Source organism: Bactrocera dorsalis, chromosome 2 (genome assembly GCF_023373825.1).
Source record: "Bactrocera dorsalis isolate Fly_Bdor chromosome 2, ASM2337382v1, whole genome shotgun sequence".
NCBI lineage: Eukaryota > Metazoa > Arthropoda > Insecta > Diptera > Tephritidae > Bactrocera > Bactrocera dorsalis.
Genome location: NC_064304.1, coordinates 47,282,703 through 47,305,684, shown reverse-complemented (window position 1 = coordinate 47,305,684; position 22,982 = coordinate 47,282,703). Strand labels below are relative to the sequence as shown.

General features: G+C 38.7%; 4 protein-coding genes across 6 annotated transcripts in view; 2 read left to right on the top strand and 2 right to left on the bottom strand.

Annotated features, from left to right (window-relative positions):
- LOC105225776 (uncharacterized) overlaps positions 1-41 on the top strand; it is a 1,433-nt gene extending 1,392 nt beyond the window's left edge. Inside the window, exon 3 of the mRNA XM_049446981.1 lies at positions 23-41. Coding sequence (XP_049302938.1) covers positions 23-41 — 19 coding nt within the window. The remainder of the gene's footprint in view (positions 1-22) is intronic.
- LOC105225777 (trafficking protein particle complex subunit 6b) lies at positions 26-770 on the bottom strand. Its single transcript, XM_011204394.3, has 3 exons — positions 603-770; positions 273-536; positions 26-213 (listed from the first exon to the last, which is right to left on the bottom strand). Exons 1-3 carry the CDS (start codon positions 672-674, stop codon positions 88-90), a joined length of 462 nt encoding a protein of 153 aa, XP_011202696.1. The 5' UTR covers positions 675-770; the 3' UTR covers positions 26-87.
- Positions 771-15,669: 14,899 nt separating this feature from the next.
- Positions 15,670-18,887, top strand: LOC105225775 (protein O-mannosyl-transferase TMTC4). Of its 2 annotated transcripts, XM_011204392.4 has the most exons (3): positions 15,690-15,910; positions 15,971-17,213; positions 17,269-18,887. In XM_011204392.4, exons 1-3 carry the CDS (start codon positions 15,852-15,854, stop codon positions 18,052-18,054), a joined length of 2,088 nt encoding a protein of 695 aa, XP_011202694.2. In that variant the 5' UTR covers positions 15,690-15,851; the 3' UTR covers positions 18,055-18,887. The 2 variants fall into 2 exon arrangements, with proteins under 2 accessions (XP_011202693.2, XP_011202694.2); XM_011204391.4 differs by having other exon boundaries at positions 15,670-17,213.
- LOC105225805 (cysteine protease ATG4D) lies at positions 18,785-22,703 on the bottom strand. Of its 2 annotated transcripts, XM_049447646.1 has the most exons (8): positions 22,554-22,703; positions 22,383-22,484; positions 21,167-22,205; positions 20,913-21,108; positions 20,779-20,855; positions 20,378-20,647; positions 20,124-20,320; positions 18,785-20,052 (listed from the first exon to the last, which is right to left on the bottom strand). In XM_049447646.1, the coding sequence occupies exons 2-8, from the start codon at positions 22,383-22,385 to the stop codon at positions 19,756-19,758; spliced, it is 2,079 nt and encodes a 692-aa protein (XP_049303603.1). In that variant the 5' UTR covers positions 22,386-22,484; positions 22,554-22,703; the 3' UTR covers positions 18,785-19,755. The 2 variants fall into 2 exon arrangements, with proteins under 2 accessions (XP_049303603.1, XP_049303604.1); XM_049447647.1 differs by lacking the exons at positions 22,383-22,484; positions 22,554-22,703 and adding an exon at positions 22,260-22,370.
- Between the last annotated feature and the right edge of the window lie 279 nt (positions 22,704-22,982).

The window sequence follows — 22,982 nt, the reverse complement described above, 5'->3', positions numbered from 1 at the left end:
GTAATAGCTTTTTATACAAAAGATGTGCGATGATAAATTAATTTACTTTAATAAAATATTATATTAAGTAAGTAAACAAATTTAAGTCTAGTTTCTATTAATTTCAATGTGAAATTTACAAGCTGGAATTGTTTGCACTTCAGCTGTGACTGTACTGTTTATACCCAAATTCGTCAATGCCCCTCGTACTAGGCCACAAGTGAAAAATACAAACTGGAAAATAAGCGAAAGCTATTTAATCTAGTACAAGAATTTAAATAATATTTGTATACCTTTGGAGCATGTTCCAGTTGTTTAGTACCTGTCGATATTCGTGTAAGGAAACGAAATGCTCTATCCTGTACCACGTACATTCCGTGATTGTTAGTACGTAAATTATCAACTTGTTTCTTATAGATTAGTGTCCAGAAATCAGTACATATAAATTTCATTGTCTCCAACTCATCTTTAAATCGTGGCACATCTCGCGTTAGACGTTCTATAAGGCGATATCCAGTGTTAAATCCAATATATTCCAACGATGAAAAGTCATTCTCCTATGGAAAGAAAATTAATACAAAAGCTAATATGACAATTTTTAGTTAGGTGTACCAATGTCTTACTTTATTATTATTATTTAGACAATAATTTACAATTTCAGAATGCAGAAAATCAAACAGTATGTCTTCCGACATTTTAAAAATATTTTTAGTTAAATTAAACTTAGATTTATTTTATCTTAAAAATATAAACAATTATAAAACAGCTGACAATGTGGTGTGTTTCATCAACAATGTTATTAACACAGCATCTCGGCAGGCAATTTAAGATTGCTCCAAATCTGGATAACAATATTGCCAATGGAGACTGCCCATTGCCAGTGTTTAGCAATCGATTACTAAATATATTTTACGCCATTCATTTCTATAAAAAAATTTACTGTAATTTTAGTGGTTTGACAAAGCGGTTTTCATTTCCACAAGGTTTTGAAGATCCTTGCCTAGTCATAAAAATATCAACACAAACCTCCCAGGATTATGACTCAAGTCACCAGTCAAAGTTTCCAGAAGAGCTCAGTCATGACAGTGTCAAGATAATGGGGCCGTAATAAATTGCGAAATAAGTCTTGAGGAAGACTCCATTGGCAAAAGACATATAGACCAAATTCAACACATGGACCAAGGAACTACACGCAAACCATCGGAATTGGGGTTAGCAACTTCTTCGTAGGTACTCAACCATTTTTGATAAACGTGATTTTAAAGCAAGAACAACCAAAGTTGTGAAACATTTTATTAACACAGATGATGAAAGAACAATCCCCCAAGCTCCTCGAAGCTTGCCTTTAGCAAAACGTAAAGTTGTAAGCCAGACCATACATGTAATGAGCGAAAAGCGAAAGCGGCTTGATTGAGTTATCGGCGAGTCCGTGTAGTTCACCTCTGGTACTTGTGGGGAAGAAAGGTGGCAGCATGAGGTTCTGAAGAAAGACAGTTATCCACTACCTTGAATCAATGACACATTCGACTCGTTATCAGGCACAACATGATTCTCAACGTGGTTATGGGCAAGTCGAGGTAAACGAGGAAGACAAAGAAAGGAGATGGTCTATGGATATTTATGGATTATGTACCGCTTCTGCAACCTTTGAGAGATTTGTGGACCTGGTATTAAAAGAATTGCATTGGATGACCTGTTTGGTATACCATGACGATATCATCGTGTTGAGCAAAAGTTTTGATGAAGATCTTAATAACTCTGAGGTTGAGCCCGAGGAAGTGTTCCTTTTCAAAAAAGAAGTAGCGGTCCCAGAATCAGCGTTTGTTTTGTTATTTGTATTGTTTATTTGTAAGTATTTGATATACGGTAGGAGCCGTTCTTCCAAAATTTATTGATGGACATGAGAATGTGGAGGCTTATTATAATTAGACAATAAGCAAGCCAGACAGAAATTATTCTATAACTCGGAAGTAATTACTGGCTTTGGCAAAGTGCTTGCATCAAACATTCTATTAAGTCACAACATATCATGCACCGTTAAAATGGAATTCAGGAAACCAGAAGGACAATTGGCACGATGGAGTGAGAAATTTCAAAGTTACGACTTCTCTATGGAACATCGCAAAGGTAGTAGTAATGGGAATGCGGATGCAATGTCCCGTAGCCGATATAGTTTGGAATGTAGACATTGCGCAAAAGCTGAAGCAAAGGAGGACATTATAGATGTCCGATTTTTGACAATAACTTCAGAGTGCTATCCGAAAGCATAGTTTAAAGTTGGTGTCTAGTTACTTGCATCACGTATCAACTAGACAGCAAAATTCGGAGATGTCAAAATGTTGGAGTTACGAATTGTTGTTAATGATCTAGAATATAAGGGCTGCCGAATTGTGCAGCAGACATTTATAGTTCTATTTGAGGTGCTGTCGTGAAAAAAGTATATGAGATATAAAGAAGATGTTGTTAATTCGGTTGAGTAATGAAGTGATAAGTTGTTGGAAATAGAAATAAAGATTAGTATATCGTCACCTGAAATGCAAAATAACGTATCATCAAAAAATTCGAAATTGAGTGGCTTATTGATTACGATTCACTACTTCAAATTACATACTGTTACAAAAAGTAGTATTAAGTTATATTTGTATTGCTATATGCATCCCTTATTATGAACAATAGCTATAGGTATATGGAATAGCATTTGTCTTGTTGTAGACATCTGGCGCCGCACTGTCTGCTTGTCTACTTCAACAATTGCTGAGTCTGGCGCCGCGGCTGTCTGCTTGCGTCTGGCGCCGTATAGCCGTATGTTCTGGAAATTTCCAGGCGCAATATTCTAGAAGGACACGTCGGCATCAGCGAGAAGTGCGTGGCTATATAAGCCGTGACAGCGCCAACGTAATCAATCAGTGCTAAGAGTAAACTGCTATAGTGTAGACGAGTTGTGAAATAAAGAGTTGTTGAATTAAATTAAACAGTGTTGATTTTATTTGTCAATCCAGAGATACGAACCTAACAAAGTAAACTAGCAAGAGTAAATTCGTAACAATTGGTGTCAGAAGTGGGATTGTCAAATAATCCAAATTCAAGATGGTTAAATTCGGAGAATTGAGAATTCAGCAATTAAAAAAGGAACTGGAGGAGCGTAATTTGCCGATAAGCGGGCAAAAGGCGGATCTGCAGGCACGATTACGTGAAGCAATGGAAGCGGATGGAATTAATGTGGACGAGTTCGAATTTGTTGGGCCAGAAACTTCTACAAAGGTAGAAGAGAAAGTAGAAGAACAACGAACATCATCAAGTGTAGACATGAACACGTTGTTAGTGGCTATTAAGCAAATGGCAGAAAATGCAGTGCAAACAGAAAGGCGTCTGGCACAGCAAATGGCAGAAAATGCAGTGCAAACAGAAAATCGTCTGGCACAGCAAATAGCTGAAAATACATCGCAGTTAAAGTCTTGCCTTACACAACAAATGACTGAAAATAATACGCAGTTAGAAAAGCGTTTGGTACAACAGATTACAGAAAATAATACACAAGTGCAAGAGAAATTTTCAAAATTTGAAGACGAATTAAGCACAATAAAAAATGACGAAGAAAATTTAAGATCAGAATTTCTTCAACTGAGTAATCGTATGCGAGAACTGCAACTGCATGGCCCTGCACCATCAACAAATAATCCAAGATTGAAGGCACCCACATTCGATGGAAGTATTCCATTTCAAATTTTCAAACTTCAGTTTGAAAAGACAGCAATGGCCAATAACTGGAATGCAGCGGACAAAGTGGCGTCCTTGTTTGTATCATTGAAAGGGCCTGCGGCAGAAATCCTTCAGACTATTCCAGACTGTGAACGGGACAACTATGAGGCATTGATGAGTGCGATAGAAAGACGATATGGTAGTGAGCACCGGAAACAAATATACCAGATCGAACTGCAAAATAGGGGTCAGAAAATGAACGAGTCATTGCAAGAGTTCGCAACTGAAATAGAACGACTGGCTCATTTGGCAAATGCAGATGCACCTGTGGATTACATTGAGAGGGTAAAAATTCAATGTTTCATAAATGGAATTCGTGATGTGGACACCAAACGCGCCACATATGCATTGCCAAAAAGAACGTTTGCTGAAACGGTTTCGCACGCCCTCACACAGGAAACAGCTTCCCTACTAAGTAAACCAGCACACAAGGTACAAAGGGTTGAAATGGAACAACCGGCGCTGATGGAAGAAATATTGAAGACTCTGAAGACAATTGCTGCACCGCGAGTAAATACAACAGGCAGATGTTTCAACTGTGGAAAAGCGGGTCACTTTGCCTGAAATTGCAATATAAAAGTAAACCCATCAAAACGGAAACAACCAACAGATAACGAGGACGAAGCATCCACATCTCACAAGTCGTTAAAACTAAAACGGAACAGTTCAAAGGGGCGTGAGCTGGTTCCCACAACTATTTGCCCCGCCATCTCGATATCACAAAATAGGTCGCCATGACAACAATCTTACTATCAACGGCATCGTAAATGGACGACTGTCAACGCTTACTTTGGATACTGGTGCCACACATTCAATTATCCGACCGGATGTGGTAAGAGGAACGGTTGAACCATTAGTCGGTTGCAAGCTTCGAACGGCCACCGGGGAGGAAGCAGCTGTCGCGGGAAAAGTGTTTTGCAAAGTGATGATTGGTACCCTGGAAGTTAATCACACCTTCATCGTAGCAGAAATCACGGATGAAATTATAATGGGAGTAGATTTCATGATTGATCACGGGGTTACTTTGGATTTAAACAAGCAAATGCTGTTTTGCCAGAACATGGAGATGCCTATAAACACCGGATATGTGACCAACGTTGAAAGTAAGAGGGTGATTGTTGATGATAATCAGAGTATTCCACCAAAATCTGAGGCGATTGTATGGGCTAAAGTGAATGGAGGAGGTGGGACTGAAGAGTTGTGGATTGTGGAACCAACAAAAATAGATACACCCATATTGGTAGGAAGAACGCTTGTGAAAACTAGTGAAGACGCCACCATTCCGGTCAGAGTAGTGAATGAATTCAACACGCCTATAAGTCTGAAGAAAGGAGCCGTAATTGGACAGTGCCAGAATATAAGTGCAATAGCACGATGCGAACGGTCACAACAGAAACCTACTATTGAGCCACAGCAGATAAGTCCTACACTCCTAAATAATTTGCTGAACGAACTGCATGGAAATGAAAAATTAAAAGCAGAAAAACTATTAAAAAAATACGCATCCATATTTGCAAACGAAGGAAACACAGGAAGAACCGGCATTGTCAAACATCGCATAAATACTGGAGACGCTAAACCAATCCGACAAGCTCCGCGTAGGGTTCCACTAGCAAAACGTGAGGATGCTAACAAAAATTATTGAAGACATGCACAAAAACGGTGTAATCGAACCTTCAATAAGTCCATGGAGCTCACCTATCGTCTTAGTTAAAAAGAAAGATGGTAGCACCCGTTTCTGCGTAGATTATAGGAAGTTGAATGATGTCACAAAGAAAGACAGTTATGCTCTACCAAGAATCGACGATACATTAGACACCTTGTCTGGAGTGAAATGGTTTTCTACATTAGATCTACAAAGTGGATATTGGCAAGTCGAGATTGATGAATGTGACCGTGAAAAGACCGCTTTCAGTATGGGCGACGGGTTATGGGAATTCTCTGTGATGCCATTTGGGTTATGTAATGCGCCTGCAACGTTCGAGCGACTGATGGAACATGTGTTAAAAGGACTCAACTGGAAGACATGTTTGGTGTATCTTGATGACATTATCATCATGGGAAAAAGTTTTTGATGATCATCTGAAAAATCTAGAGGAAGTCTTTCAGCGAATAGCATCAGCCGGATTACGCTTGAATCCCAAAAAGTGTTCATTATGGAAGAAGCAGGTCACATATCTCGGACATAAAGTGTCAACTGAGGGAATTCACACCGAGGAAGGAAAAATAAAAGCAGTGCAAGATTGGCCTCGACCCACCAACATTCATGAACTCCGCAGCTTCCTCGGCTTATGCACGTATTATCGCCGTTTCGTACCTGGATTTGCGAACGTGGCTAGAAGTTTACATGATTTAACAAAGAAGAATCGCCCGTTTGTATGGCAGTTGGAACAAGAAAAGCGTTTTGAGCAGCTTAAGGAACTACTTTGTACGGCGCCGATGTTGGCTTATCCAATACCTGGAAAGAAATTCATCCTGGATACAGATGCGAGCGCTTATGGAATTGGAGGTGTCCTGTCTCACCTCATCGACGGACAAGAAAGAGTAATTGGGTATTACAGCAGAGTGCTCGGGAAACCAGAGAAAAACTACTGTGTGACGCGAAAAGAACTACTAGCTGTGGTGGAATGTGTAAAACATTTCCACAAGTATTTGTATGGACAACGATTCTTGCTGAGGACTGATCATGCAGCATTAAAAATCGTTATTACAGTTTAAGAATCCGGAAGGCCAAATTGCACGATGGATCGAAAGATTACAGAATTACGACTTCGAAACGGAACATCGAAAGGGGATTCACCACAAAAATGCGGATGCATTATCACGTCGCCCTTGTCCACTGGAATGTAAACATTGCTCCAAATCAGAGGGAAAAGAAGGTATAATCGACGTGCGATTACTGAATATAGAACCTGAAGATGATTGGACTCCTCACCGCATCAGAATCAATCAGCTGGAGGACCCTGATCTTGCAAAGCTGATAATAGCCAAAGAAAATGGGGTACGACCACCAAAGGAACAAATAAGTAGCGAGAGTCCAACGGCAAAAGCATATTGGGCCCAATGGAACAGCATAAAACCTCGTTAATGGATACCTTCATCGTAACTAGGAAAGCGAAGATGGCAAACAGTCTCGTCTGCTGATCATAGTACCGAAGTCCATGATCCCGAAAGTATTGAAAGAATATCACAATGGACCTAGTGGAGGGCACCTTGGAATTACAAAAACTATAGAGAAGATTAAACAACGGTTCTACTGGATCGGTTGTCGAGATTCCATAGCAGAATGGATAAGTAATTGCGTAGAGTGCATGGCAGCTAAAGGTCCTAAGCCAAAAGTCGCGGTAGGCTACAACAGTACAACGTGGGATCACCATTTGAACGAGTCGCAATGGATGTTGCAGGTCCGTTCCCAACCAGTACGGCCGGTAACAAATATCTACTGGTTGTCATGGACTATTTCAGTAAATGGCCAGAAGTATATGCCTTACCAAACCAGGAAGCGAAGACCGTAGCCGAAGCGTTTGTAGAAAATTGGATAACAAGGTTCGGAGTGCCCGTCGAATTACACTCAGATCAAGGCAGGAATTTCGAATCTTCCATTTTCCAAGAAGTCTGTACATTATTGGGCATCCACAAGACACGGACAACAGCGTTACACCCACAATCAGATGGGATGGTAGAGAGATTCAACCGAACGCTCGAAGAACATCTGCGGAAAATCGTTGATAAAGATCAACGGAATTGGGACAAGTGCATCCAGATGTTCCTGCTGGCGTATCGTTCAGCGAAGCACGAGACAACTGGTTACACACCAGCAAAGATTATTTTCGGATCTGATCTGCGACTCCCTGCTGATCTTAAGTTTGGAACGAATCCTACAGCTGTAAGAAATGATGGAGATTATTGTTCTGCCTTAAAGGAAGAAATGAATGAATTGCATCTAATGGTAAGACAGCATACGCATCTGATGAGCAATAAGATGAAGGACCGGTTCGATCAAGCGGCAAAATTCAAAAGGTTTTGAAGAAGGTGATCTGGTCCTGTTGTACAATCCACTTCGAAAAGAAAGGCTTGTCCCCGAAACTACAGGACAGCCTGGGAAGGACCCTATATGGTGATGAAACGACTTAATGGACGTGGGATACCGCATACAAAGACATGGACACGCACGATGTAAACTGAAAGTAGTACATTTGGAGAGGCTCGCCCCATTTGGTTCAAGAGGATTTGTGCCTAATCGGGACGATTAGGCATTCGTGGAGGGCAGTGTTACAAAAAGTAGTATTAAGTTTTATTTGTATTGCTGATTATGAACAATAGCTGTAGGTATATGGAATAGCATTTGTCTTGTTGTAGACATCTGGCGCCACGGCTGTCTGCTTGTCGAAACAATAGACATCTGGCGCCGCACTGTCTGCTTGTCTAGGTAAACAATTGCTGAGTCTGGCGCCGCGACTGTCTGCTTACGTCTGGCGCCGTATAGCCGTATGTTCTGGTAATTTCCAGACGCGATATTCTAGAAGGACACGTCGGCATCAGCGAGAAGTGCGTGGCTATATAAGCCGTGACAGCGCCAAACGTAATCAATCAGTGCTAAGAGTAAACTGCTATAGTGTAGACGAGTGTGTAAATAAAGAGTTGTTGAATTAAATTAAACAGTTATTGGTTTTATTTGTCAATCCAGAGATACGAACCTAATAAAGTAAACTAGCAAGAGTAAATTCGTAAACACTATATAAAGCCGTGGCAGCGCCAACGTAATCAATCAGTGCTAAGAGTAAACTGCTATAGTGTAGACGAGTTGTAAAATAAAGAGTTGTTGAATTAAATTAAACAGTTATTGGTTTTATTTGTCAATCCAGAGATACGAACCCAGTAACGTAAAACTAGCAAGGAGTAAAATCGTTACAATATTATAACGGATTTCTCGATATACATATGTCTACCTTGTCACCTGTATTGTTGAATAAAAGTCCCGATCTAAAGACTATATCGTCACCTGAAATGCAAAATAACGTAACATTTTCGGAAATTTACAATGGCATGAATGAAACACGAAATAAAATAGAACACGAGTGAAAAAAAATAATTTAATATTGGTTATGTGGTTTAATGATTGATTTATATCTCTGAAACAAAGAAAATGTTGTATGTATGTATTGTTACGAATTTACTCTTGCTAGTTTACTTTGTTAGGTTCGTATCTCTGGATTGACAAATAAAACCAATAACTGTTTAATTTTAATTCAACAACTCTTTATTTTACAACTCGTCTACACTATAGCAGTTTTACTCTTAGCACTGATTGATTACGTTGGCGCTGCCACGGCTTATATAGTGTTACGAATTTTACTCTTGCTAGTTTACGTCTACACTATAGCAGTTTACTCTTAGCACTGATTGATTACGTTGGCGCTGTCACGGCTTATATAGCCACGCACTTCTCGCTGATGCCGACGTGTCCTTCTAGAATATCGCGTCTGGAAATTACCAGAACATACGGCTATACGGCGCCAGACGTAAGCAGACAGTCGCGGCGCCAGACTCAGCAATTGTTTACCTAGACAAGCAGACAGTGCGGCGCCAGATGTCTATTGTTTCGACAAGCAGACAGCCGTGGCGCCAGATGTCTACAACAAGACAAATGCTATTCCATATACCTACAGCTATTGTTCATAATCAGGGATGCATATAGCAATACAAATAAAACTTAATACTACTTTTTGTAACACTGCCCTCCACTAAAGCCTAATCGTCCCGATTAGGCACAAATCCTCTTGAACCAAATGGGGCGAGCCTCTCCAAATGTACTACTTTCATTTTACATCGTGCTTTTCCATGTCTTTGTATGCGGTATACCACGTCATTAAGTCGTTTCATCACCATATAGGGTCCTTCCCAGGCTGTCTGTAGTTTCGGGGACAAGCCTTTCTTTCGAAGTGGATTGTACAACAGGACCAGATCACCTTCTTCAAAACCTTTTGAATTTGCCGCTTGATCGAACCGGTCCTTCATCTTATTGCTCATCAGATGCGTATGCTGTCTTACCATTAGATGCAATTCATTCATTTCTTCCTTTAAGGCAGAACAATAATCTCCATCATTTCTTACAGCTGTAGGATTCGTTCCAAACTTAAGATCAGCAGGGAGTCGCAGATCAGATCCGAAAATAATCTTTGCTGGTGTGTAACCAGTTGTCTCGTGCTTCGCTGAACGATACGCCAGCAGGAACATCTGGATGCACTTGTCCCAATTCCGTTGATCTTTATCAACGATTTTCCGCAGATGTTCTTCGAGCGTTCGGTTGAATCTCTCTACCATCCCATCTGATTGTGGGTGTAACGCTGTTGTCCGTGTCTTGTGGATGCCCAATAATGTACAGACTTCTTGGAAAATGGAAGATTCGAAATTCCTGCCTTGATCTGAGTGTAATTCGACGGGCACTCCGAACCTTGTTATCCAATTTTCTACAAACGCTTCGGCTACGGTCTTCGCTTCCTGGTTTGGTAAGGCATATACTTCTGGCCATTTACTGAAATAGTCCATGACAACCAGTAGATATTTGTTACCGGCCGTACTGGTTGGGAACGGACCTGCAACATCCATTGCGACTCGTTCAAATGGTGATCCCACGTTGTACTGTTGTAGCCTACCGCGACTTTTGGCTTTAGGACCTTTAGCTGCCATGCACTCTACGCAATTACTTATCCATTCTGCTATGGAATCTCGACAACCGATCCAGTAGAACCGTTGTTTAATCTTCTCTATAGTTTTTTGTAATTCCAAGGTGCCCTCCACTAGGTCCATTGTGATATTCTTTCAATACTTTCGGGATCATGGACTTCGGTACTATGATCAGCAGACGAGACTGTTTGCCATCTTCGCTTTCCCTGGTACGATGAAGGTATCCATTAACGAGGTTTATGCTGTTCCATTGGGCCCAATATGCTTTTGCCGTTGGACTCTCGCTACTTATTTGTTCCTTTGGTGGTCGTACCCCATTTTCTTTGGCTATTATCAGCTTTGCAAGATCAGGGTCCTCCAGCTGATTGATTCTGATGCGGTGAGGAGTCCAATCATCTTCAGGTTCTATATTCAGTAATCGCACGTCGATTATACCTTCTTTTCCCTCTGATTTGGAGCAATGTTTACATTCCAGTGGACAAGGGCGACGTGATAATGCATCCGCATTTTTGTGGTGAATCCCCTTTCGATGTTCCGTTTCGAAGTCGTAATTCTGTAATCTTTCGATCCATCGTGCAATTTGGCCTTCCGGATTCTTAAACTGTAATAACCATTTTAATGCTGCATGATCAGTCCTCAGCAAGAATCGTTGTCCATACAAATACTTGTGGAAATGTTTTACACATTCCACCACAGCTAGTAGTTCTTTTCGCGTCACACAGTAGTTTTTCTCTGGTTTCCCGAGCACTCTGCTGTAATACCCAATTACTCTTTCTTGTCCGTCGATGAGATGAGACAGGACACCTCCAATTCCATAAGCGCTCGCATCTGTATCCAGGATGAATTTCTTTCCAGGTATTGGATAAGCCAACATCGGCGCCGTACAAAGTAGTTCCTTAAGCTGCTCAAACGCTTTTTCTTGTTCCAACTGCCATACAAAACGGGCGATTCTTCTTTGTTAAATCATGTAAACTTCTAGCCACGTTCGCAAATCCAGGTACGAAACGGCGATAATACGTGCATAAGCCGAGGAAGCTGCGGAGTTCATGAATGTTGGTGGGTCGAGGCCAATCTTGCACTGCTTTTATTTTTCCTTCCTCGGTGTGAATTCCCTCAGTTGACACTTTATGTCCGAGATATGTGACCTGCTTCTTCCATAATGAACACTTTTTGGGATTCAAGCGTAATCCGGCTGATGCTATTCGCTGAAAGACTTCCTCTAGATTTTTCAGATGATCATCAAAACTTTTTCCCATGATGATAATGTCATCAAGATACACCAAACATGTCTTCCAGTTGAGTCCTTTTAACACATGTTCCATCAGTCGCTCGAACGTTGCAGGCGCATTACATAACCCAAATGGCATCACAGAGAATTCCCATAACCCGTCGCCCATACTGAAAGCGGTCTTTTCACGGTCACATTCATCAATCTCGACTTGCCAATATCCACTTTGTAGATCTAATGTAGAAAACCATTTCGCTCCAGACAAGGTGTCTAATGTATCGTCGATTCTTGGTAGAGCATAACTGTCTTTCTTTGTGACATCATTCAACTTCCTATAATCTACGCAGAAACGGGTGCTACCATCTTTCTTTTTAACTAAGACGATAGGTGAGCTCCATGGACTTATTGAAGGTTCGATTACACCGTTTTTGTGCATGTCTTCAATAATTTTGTTAGCATCCTCACGTTTTGCTAGTGGAACCCTACGCGGAGCTTGTCGGATTGGTTTAGCGTCTCCAGTATTTATGCGATGTTTGACAATGCCGGTTCTTCCTGTGTTTCCTTCGTTTGCAAATATGGATGCGTATTTTTTTAATAGTTTTTCTGCTTTTAATTTTTCATTTCCATGCAGTTCGTTCAGCAAATTATTTAGGAGTGTAGGACTTATCTGCTGTGGCTCAATAGTAGGTTTCTGTTGTGACCGTTCGCATTGTGCTATTGCACTTATATTCTGGCACTGTCCAATTACGGCTCCTTTCTTCAGACTTATAGGCGTGTTGAATTCATTCACTACTCTGACCGGAATGGTGGCGTCTTCACTAGTTTTCACAAGCGTTCTTCCTACCAATATGGGTGTATCTATTTTTGTTGGTTCCACAATCCACAACTCTTCAGTCCCACCTCCTCCATTCACTTTAGCCCATACAATCGCCTCAGATTTTGGTGGAATACTCTGATTATCATCAACAATCACCCTCTTACTTTCAACGTTGGTCACATATCCGGTGTTTATAGGCATCTCCATGTTCTGGCAAAACAGCATTTGCTTGTTTAAATCCAAAGTAACCCCGTGATCAATCATGAAATCTACTCCCATTATAATTTCATCCGTGATTTCTGCTACGATGAAGGTGTGATTAACTTCCAGGGTACCAATCATCACTTTGCAAAACACTTTTCCCGCGACAGCTGCTTCCTCCCCGGTGGCCGTTCGAAGCTTGCAACCGACTAATGGTTCAACCGTTCCTCTTACCACATCCGGTCGGATAATTGAATGTGTGGCACCAGTATCCAAAGTAAGCGTTGACAGTCGTCCATTTACGATACCGTTGATAGTAAGATTGTTGTCATGGGCGACCTATTTGTGATATCGAGATGGTGGGGCAAATAGTTGTGGGAACCAGCTCACGCCCCTTTGAACTGTTCCGTTTTAGTTTAACGACTTGTGAGATGTGGATGCTCCGTCCTCGTTATCTGTTGGTTGTTTCCGTTTTGATGGGTTTACTTTTATATTGCAATTTCGGGCAAAGTGACCCGCTTTTCCACAGTTGAAAACATCTGCCTGTTGTATTTACTCGCGGTGCAGCAATTGTCTTCAGAGTCTTCAATATTTCCTCCATCAGCGCCGGTTGTTCCATTTCAACCCTTTGTACTTTGGGTGCTGGTTTACTTAGTAGGGAAGCTGTTTCCTGTGTGAGGGCGTGCGAAACCGTTTCAGCAACGTTCTTTTTGGCATTGCATATGTGGCGCGTTTGGTGTCCACATCACGAATTCCATTTATGAAACATTGAATTTTACCCTCTCAATGTAATCCACAGGTGCATCTGCATTTGCCAAATGAGCCAGTCGTTCTATTTCAGTTGCGAACTCTTGCAATGACTCGTTCATCTTCTGACCCCTATTTGCAGTTCGATCTGGTATATTTGTTTCCGGTGCTCACTACCATAACGTCTTTCTATCGCACTCATCAATGCCTCATAGTTGTCCCGTTCACAGTCTGGAATAGTCTGAAGGATTTCTGCTGCCGGTCCTTTCAATGATACAAACAAGGACGCCACTTTGTCCGCTGCATTCCAGTTATTGGCCGTTGCTGTCTTTTCAAACTGAAGTTTGAAAATTTGAAATGGAATACTTCCATCGAATGTGGGTGCCTTCAATCTTTGATTATTTGTTGATGGTGCAGGGCCATGTAGTTGCAGTTCTCGCACACGATTACTTAATTGCAGAACTTCTGATTTTAAATTTTCTTCGCCATTTTTTAAAGTGCTTAATTCGTCTTCAAATTTTGAAAATTTCTCTTGCACTTGTTTTTGTAGTTGTGTAGTATTTTCCGTAATCTGTTGTGTAAGGCGAGACTCTAACTGTGATGTATTTTCAGCTATTTGCGTCATTTGCTGTGCCAGACGATTTTCGGTTTGCACTGCATTCTCTGCCATTTGCTTAATAGCCACTAACAGCATGTTCATGTCCACACTTGATGATGTTCGTTGTTCTTCTACTTTTTCTTCTACCTTTGTAGAAGTTTCTGGGCCATCAAATTCGAATTCGTCGACATTAATTCCATCCGCTTCCATTGCTTCACGTAATCGTGCCTGCAGATCCGCCTTTTGCCCGCTTATCGGCAAATTACGCCCCTCCAGTTCCTTTTTTAATTGCTGAATTCTCAATTCTCCGAATTTAACCATTTTGAATTTGGATTATTTGACAATCCCACTTCTGACACCAATTGTTACGAATTTACTCTTGCTAGTTTACTTTGTTAGGTTCGTATCTCTGGATTGACAAATAAAATCAACACTGTTTAATTTAATTCAACAACTCTTTATTTCACAACTCGTCTACACTATAGCAGTTTACTCTTAGCACTGATTGATTACGTTGGCGCTGTCACGGCTTATATAGCCACGCACTTCTCGCTGATGCCGACGTGTCCTTCTAGAATATTGCGTCTGGAAATTACCAGAACATACGGCTATACGGCGCCAGACGTAAGCAGACAGTCGCGGCGCCAGACTCAGCAATTGTTTACCTAGACAAGCAGACAGTGCGGCGCCAGATGTCTATTGTTTCGACAAGCAGACAGCCGTGGCGCCAGATGTCTACAACAAGACAAATGCTATTCCATATACCTACAGCTATTGTTCATAATCAGGGATGCATATAGCAATACAAATAAAACTTAATACTACTTTTTGTAACAATAGCCACGCACTTCTCGCTGATGCCGACGGGTCCTTCTAGAATATTGCGTCTGGAAATTACCAGAACATAATGCTATACGGCGCCAGACGCAAGCAGACAGCCGCGGCACCAGACTCAGCAATTGTTTAAGTAGACAAGCAGACAGTGCGGCGCCAGATGTCTATTGTTTCGACAAGCAGACAGCCGCGGCGCCAGATGTCTACAACAAGACAAATGCTATTCCATATACCTACAGCTATTGTTCATAATAAGGGATGCATATAGCAATACAAATACAACAGGGGTTTGCTCTTGCAAGATTGCAGATTGCAAAAATACTACACCGAAATATACAAGGGCACGAGAGCACCCATTGCAGAATCTAGTGATATATGAGCGACTGATTCAGTCAATTTATTGTAAATGACTATTGTGCATGGCTATTGTGAATTGGCGCACCTTCTGCATACATTTTTAACAAAAAAAACTGTAACAAAACTTTATAATTTAAATAGAAATTATAAAATCTAGTTCAAATTTACCTTTCTCAACAATTTAACGTCGTAATATGTCTTTATGTAAAATGGCAACTATAACAGGGTTGCAATTTTATTTTTGCGTGACATTGCACGCTAATATACATGGGTTTTGGTCTGACATATTTCACAGCCCTTGCATATATTTTTCTGTGTGTGTTTGTTGTTGTGCCGTTGTAAATCTGCAATGCTTGCACCGTGCACCGGGTTTTGCAAGAGCAAGAGAATACCCCTAACTTAATACTACTTTTGTAACAATATGAATCAGCTGTAGTCGATTTATTCTTTTATCCCATCCCCAATTGATATAAATATATGCCTCTACCTTGATACATATATTTAAAAAGATGTTTATACGAGCATTTGAAAATAAAAGAACTTACTATAAAGTCTATAAAAAATATTAACGAGAAGTGGCTTTCATAAATATCAGCTAATAATATAACATATTTATTATACACTAATGAGAAAACTAATAAAAAATGGAGAAGAGTAAAAAGCCAACTGAACAAACTTCAAAGGGAAATAATAGTGATGAAAAGTATTGCTTGGTTAAACGTCTTCTTTTCCAATGTGTTTTAATTATTTTATGTTTGGCCAGTTATTCACACGCACTCAATGGAAGTTTCGTTTTCGACGATACCGTAGCTATCGTAAAAAACGTTGATGTGACGTCTTATCCAACAAATTGGACAGCAATATTTAAACATGATTTTTGGGGCACGTCATTACTCAGCCCAGAATCGCACAAGTCATACCGCCCATTAACAACATTGATATTTCATTTGGAGTATACTATCTTTGGATTTCGTGCCAAACATATGAAAGCTATTAATGTATTATTACATTGTATAAATACTCTTCTCGTGTGGCAACTTCTTCGCAAGCTCCGGTTTGAAACAATAGTTTCTAACCAAGTAGCCGCAGTAGCAGCAACATTTTTCGCAATACATCCGATTCACACAGAAGCAGTTTGTGGAGTAGTTGGTCGAGCTGAATTGATATTCTGCACATTATATTTAGTAGCTCTCTTGCTTACTTATCACAGAACATGTTTAGGTGCTGGTACTGATGTATTGATTATCTTACTGACTGCAGTAGGGATATTCTTTAAGGAGACAGCTATAACTATTCCAGTTGCATGCATTTTTCTTGAATTCGCGAGAACACAGGTTTTTGTTTACCCTTGGAGAACACAATTGAAATTCATATGTTCATTTCGTAATGCTACATATGCAGTTGCTACTATTGTAATAATAATATTTCGTTTGTGGCTACAAAATTTTCAGATCCCTCGTTTCAAACCAATGGATAATCCTATAGCACTTAGTGATGATCTCTTAACTCGCATACTTTCCCAGAATTATTTATATGCCATTAACTGGTGGATTCTTTTATGTCCACAATGGCTAAGTTTTGACTGGGCTTTAGGATGTATTAGATTAATTACAGACATCTGGGATTTGCGCTTGCAGGCAGTTTTGGCTATGTATTCCCTTGCAATAGTTGCCATTATTAATTGCAGACAAAATTTCGCACCCTTATTTGGACTGGGCATAATGGTGATACCTTTTCTGCCGGCTTCAGGAGTTATTAAAGTTGGGTTTGTTATAGCTGAACGTGTGCTTTATGTACCATCTATTGGCTTTTGTTTCTTAGTGGCACAAGGTTTAAGCTTTGTATATAACAGCAATCCAAAACTATGGTTGTTACAGTTATATAAGTGGGCACTGATGTTATGTTTCATTTGTCTACTGTTACGAACACGAGAACGAGCTAAGCAGTGGTTATCAGAAGATAGTCTTTTTGCTTCTGCATTAAAAGTCTGTCCCAATAACGCTAAGGTATCTATGATGCATCTCTTATATACAAATATTTTGAACGCATTACAAATTTCAGGTTCATTATAATATAGCACGTTTGGCAACGGATAGATTTGATCGTGACAAAGCGCTCACACATTATCATAAGGCAATCAGTCTCTACCCACAATATGAATCAGCACTTATGAATTTGGGAAACCTATATCGTGAGATGGGTGAGCTAGATGATGCCGAAAAATACATTAAAGAAGCATTAGCAGTAGTACCTGATTTTGCTACTGCTTGGATGAATTTAGGAATTGTTCAGGCAGCACATAAAGATTATAAAAGTGCATTACTTAGTTACAAAAATGCATTAAAATATCGGAAAAACTATGCTGTATGTCACTACAACTTGGGCAATCTTTATCTTGATCAGAAAATGCATAGTGAGGCGATGCAGCATTGGCAAGAAGCAATTGCTTTGAATCCGCGTCAACCCAAAGCTTGGGCTAACATACTCACAATGCTGGACAACCGAGGGCTGTACGAAGATGCTATACGAGTTTCGGCACAGGCGTTAACCCATCTTCCGAATGAAACAAGTATTATGTTCATACGAGCTAACGTTTTCGGAAAATTAAAGCACTACGTGGAAGCTGAAGAGCTGTACAAGCATATAATAGAGGTGGAACCATTAAATGTATTGTTTCATACGAACTTAGGCGTTCTGTATCATCGTTGGGAGAAACTAAATGAAGCCATAGAGAGTTATCAAAATGCATTAAAATTAAATACAGAAAAAGCAATAACTGCTCGAGAAAATCTTAGCAAGCTATTAAAGAGAAAACGAAAAGAAAAATTAAGCAAAATCGTGTTGTAAACGTTATTGTCGTTTCTTCAATTATTTGAAATTTAAATTGAAATTCTTATGGAGATTAAAAAGTGTAGTCTAATTTCATTACTTAAGTAAAACATTTATAATTCAAGCATTAATATACAACAGTTTGTTAGCTACAGACTCCAATGTCCTTACTATATATAGAATATTAAGAACATGCAATTCCGAATTCCAAATTAATGCTTATTTTTAGAATCGGAATGATGCAGAGAACAGTTCTCAACAGAACAAGTTTTTATTACACTATTCAGTATGTATGCATGTGCTAAAAAATACTTAATAATTATGGTGAGTAATTTAAAAACGCGTATGTATGTAAGCATGTTAGCGCCAAAAAGGTATTTACACATTCCTTTGTTACTCAAAAATATCATAAGTCGTCTATGTGCATTCGGTAATATAATTAAACAGTTAGTTACATCTATTGTATTTAAGTTGGTAAAAATTCAAAATATCAATTTAGGGGCTTATTAGACTGAATTAAATACTTATTTAAGTAAGCATCTCAGATGTATATAAACTGTTTAAAATGGAAAGCACTGGTACAATTGACGTACCAGCATTAAGCTTTCTTCAAATATTTGTATACACAAATCTGCTCATTCGAATATAAATCGTTCCGTTCCGGTTATGTAGATTTAATTTTTTGTATACCAAACTAAAGTAAAATTAATATAAAAAAAAAGTATTTTAGAAACGCATTGGTACGATGTAAGTATGATGTAATTAGATTTATTATTTATTTATTTATCACTTATATATAAGTATATATGTATGTACATTAATAAATGATTCAGTACTTTTAATCAAATAAATCATATGTGTTTGTATTTTCTTATTAATATTCTACTTATCTTAATTAATAAACAAATACAACACTCGTCAACGTAAATACGTTAATAATTAAAGAAACTGAATTCATACATACAAGAAATAAATCCGTATTTACTTTGGAATTTAAATTTTACCTACAGTAGTATTCAAGTTAATTTGGATAATGAATTTAAGTCTTGTAACAGTAAAATATGAGATTTGTTTAATGAGTCAACATTTCAAACAAGTGTTATTTACAAAAAGTGAAGCGATTCAACGCTTATTAAAAATGGACAAAAATAAATACAACAAACGTGGAATTATATTTTACGTTCATCGAAGTACTACACACCATATAAATAAAATGTAATAAATATTTGAATCACAACTGTCATTAAGAAGAAGTTAGTATTAATGCACAAAACTTTCATCTCAAGCATTACCTCATAATACTGGGTATATATGCAATTTCAATTCATTGTTTGGCAAACTTCTATCATTTTAATCTACAATTTGAATGGAAATAAAGTTAGTGAAATGAAATGAGTTTCATTTAAAATGCGCAGACAGGTAACACTGTAACTATGTATAAAATATTTATCCAAAAGGAGTTACTAAATATGCAAAAATGAAGTAAGTCTTAATGTTTGAGATACGTTTAGGATGCACTATTTTAGGATGGATCCAACTGATGCAAATGAGAGGACACTTTTCTTTGCTTTAGATAATAGTAAATATAGTTAGTTCTGAATAAACAGTGAGAGTTTAACATTTTTGTACAATCACATTATGCAGGCGCTTGACTTATAAATTAAGTGAATGAAAGGATGCATTAATATTATGAATTGGTATGGATTTCACTTAAACAATTTAGAGTAATACAAATTCTTCAGTTTCCTCGTCATCATCGTCTTGCGCATTAATATATGTCATGCTATTCCTTTGTAGATCGAACTCCTGCTTCATTTGAGTCACTTGTTGCTGCAATGGTTTGTAAGGGGAATCATTGATTGCGTACCATTCTTCCTCAGGACACTGTCCGCGTGAAAATGTAAAAAGTGGATAGTTCATTTCAGAATATTGAGCACCTTCACTGTGTCCACTAGTATGTGATGAAGATGTAAGTTTATCCATTGTTCCGGAGGTGCAACGCATCGGATGTAGATACTTAAAAATTATATGTTAGAGAAAATAACAATGTAGTAAAATCATAAATTAAGCAAGCAAACTGAACTTACTAACTGTACACTTTCCACAAAATTATCAAAATCAATTTTCGTGGCACAGTAAAAACCGATGCAACAACTTGGATCCATCTTAGAAGTCTTCAATTTTCGAGGTGATTTACAATGAAAGGATTGTAATGAGAAATTATCCTGATTAACATCGACCATTTCTTGGCAATAATGAGGATCCAAATGTATCAGTTTATCTTCTAAAAATTATAAATAACTAAGAAAACATATCCCCTCTATTAATGTGATAATATTACCTTGGAACCCAACGAAATATAATGAATGTTTTGGCCTGCCGCCTATAATACCAATGCAATATTCTGTACTCAGTAATAATTTCAAACAATGCGCGTAAACGGGATTTAGTTTTTCCGATCCCAAACGAAGTGGTATTAACAGAATTAACGATTTCCATTGTTGTTTTAGTGATTTTGGCAATTCAGTACGTCGTGTTGTTTGCCAGGGAACATGCTTTTGAGGAGACGGCTCTAGTATTCGACATTCTTTTTCCACATCTTGCATATAAACTATAAGTAAGAATGCATTCGATTTTCAGTTAATATTATTACATTTTTACAATTATGTTTTCTTTTGATCCAGTGTTATCAAAAATTATTTGTAATTGAGAAACTTGAATATTAAGATGACAATAACTCACTGGTACAATCCTTAGCTACATAAATTGTTATATTATCGAAGTCAGCATTTTCTTGAGCCGCCATTTTCAGTGCTTGTCTGCAAATTATTATAACGCATTATAAACATAATTTTGCTTTAAACGTCACCATTTACTTTAGAAGATATGAAACGGATGCTGGACCATACCAATCGCCTGGCCTTTTGCCCATTTCCTCACCCAAGCTAACCAGAGCATGTATCGAGAAAGGACTACTCTTTGAAGAACTATCGCCAAACCACTTAATAATTTTTTTATGCATATTGTCTTCAAAAGTAGAGTGTAACTGCGTTTCTGCATCGTAACGCCAACCTTAAAAATACAATTATATTGAGTTGAGTTAATGCTTTGAAAAAATTTTTTTGCTTACTTCTGCCTAAGAAATGGCAAACAAGCCCTTGTGCCAGCAACATTTGCCCGCTGCGCAGCATGCAACCCCAGCCGCAATCAGATGTGTAACTAGAACCATTCATTGTCGGGAATTCCCTGCGGTAAGTCATCCAAATGCGACTATAAAAATCACGACGGAAACCCTCAATACCCTCCTCCCACGGATGGTCGGCTACTTGATTCTCTACCGCATCCATACCTAATTCTTGTGGAATTACTATTTCATCTACTTGGTGAGCATTGAGTGGCGGATAAATATTGCTGATGGGGACAGCATGGTTATTACCCATACATTGTTCTGGCGTTTCGTAAGAGCTGCTATTTATTGACGTTGAAATTACGCCACCAGAGTTTGTAGTGAGTTCAGTAGAGCTTTCCATGGATGATGGTGGAGTATATTTGCGATGATAACATCGCCCCAGAAGCCAGACTGGCTGCTCTTTAGAAAAATTTGGTTTGATTTTTCCGCTCCAACCATATTTGACGTTATGCCACATTGACAAAAGTTTTGATTCCATACCCTTATGGGGTGTGCGGCTGACTGCAGGCATTCCGTTTGTAGAATTTGCAATATCGATCTCGTCTGCGTCAGTCGTTGTGTTTGCAGAAGTTGCGCTCGAATATAAATGCTGGAACGCATTCATAAATCGTGATGACGCAGAAATCTTACGTTGCGGTGTTGATATATCCCCGTTTAATACGTCCGTTGATGTGTTAAAGGGCGCTGTTGTTTCAGTGGCTGTTGCGGTCGATGCACTCAAATTTCCTATAAAAGTTGCATTGTTACTCTCACTACTGACTGAAGGCAACTGAATGGTTTGTATTGTCGCAGCTTGTTCTTCTTCTTCAACTGTAACGTCGACAAGTGCGGGTACTACTACACTGTCCGCCCCTTTGGATGCAGCAGTTTTGTCACTTGATTTACTCGTATTTGGCGACAGTGGAGTCGTATTCCCTTGAATGAGACTTAACTTCTCATCTGTCAACTGCGACAGTGATAATAATCCATCGTAGCTCATCTGTAAATGTCCAATATCATTATATTGTTTAGTACATAAAAATATTTGCTTCACCGATAACGAAAAATTCTCAAATTTTTATGACTAATAACTGACTAACTTAAGGTCCCAAAGACACTTGTTAATTAGAACTCATCAATTATATAGAGATATGAAGTAATTCACATATGCACTTACCATTTGTCGTTCCTTCTTATCGTTAATGAAGAGTACCTGGCCTGTTTCGTGTCTACTGCGCGATTACCCAATTGGTATAACAAAATATTTTGTTGTTGACGCCTACCCCGATATTTAAGATAAGATATTTATGTGATAAGAATACTATTAATATTAATTAGCAGTTTTTACCAATTCTTGCCCAAAATTGATTTGCTAATGCTTATGCGAATGGAGAACGTTAGCCAAAGAATTTGAGTATAATTTAAAGTGAGAACACATTACCTCTCATTTTTTTCATTCTCCTAATACAGTGCATATTTTCGAAAATATTGTAAGCAAAATTTTATTTACTAAATTAACACCGCGAATTCTTGAACTCTGCTCGCTTTGAGTTTTATTTCTTTAGAGAAACTAATTGAGTTGTTTGAAAAGCTCCAACATCCGTTGAAATGTTTAGTTTTCAATAGGTATAGTAAGTTGCATATTATAAAACTTTTCTACAGTGAGTGAGTTTTTCCAAAGTATTATTCATTAGGTACCATTTTCAAATTTATTTTGGGTATTTTTTAATTATAAAAAAACGGCAAACTTTTAGAAATTTTAAAGTGATGCTCTTAC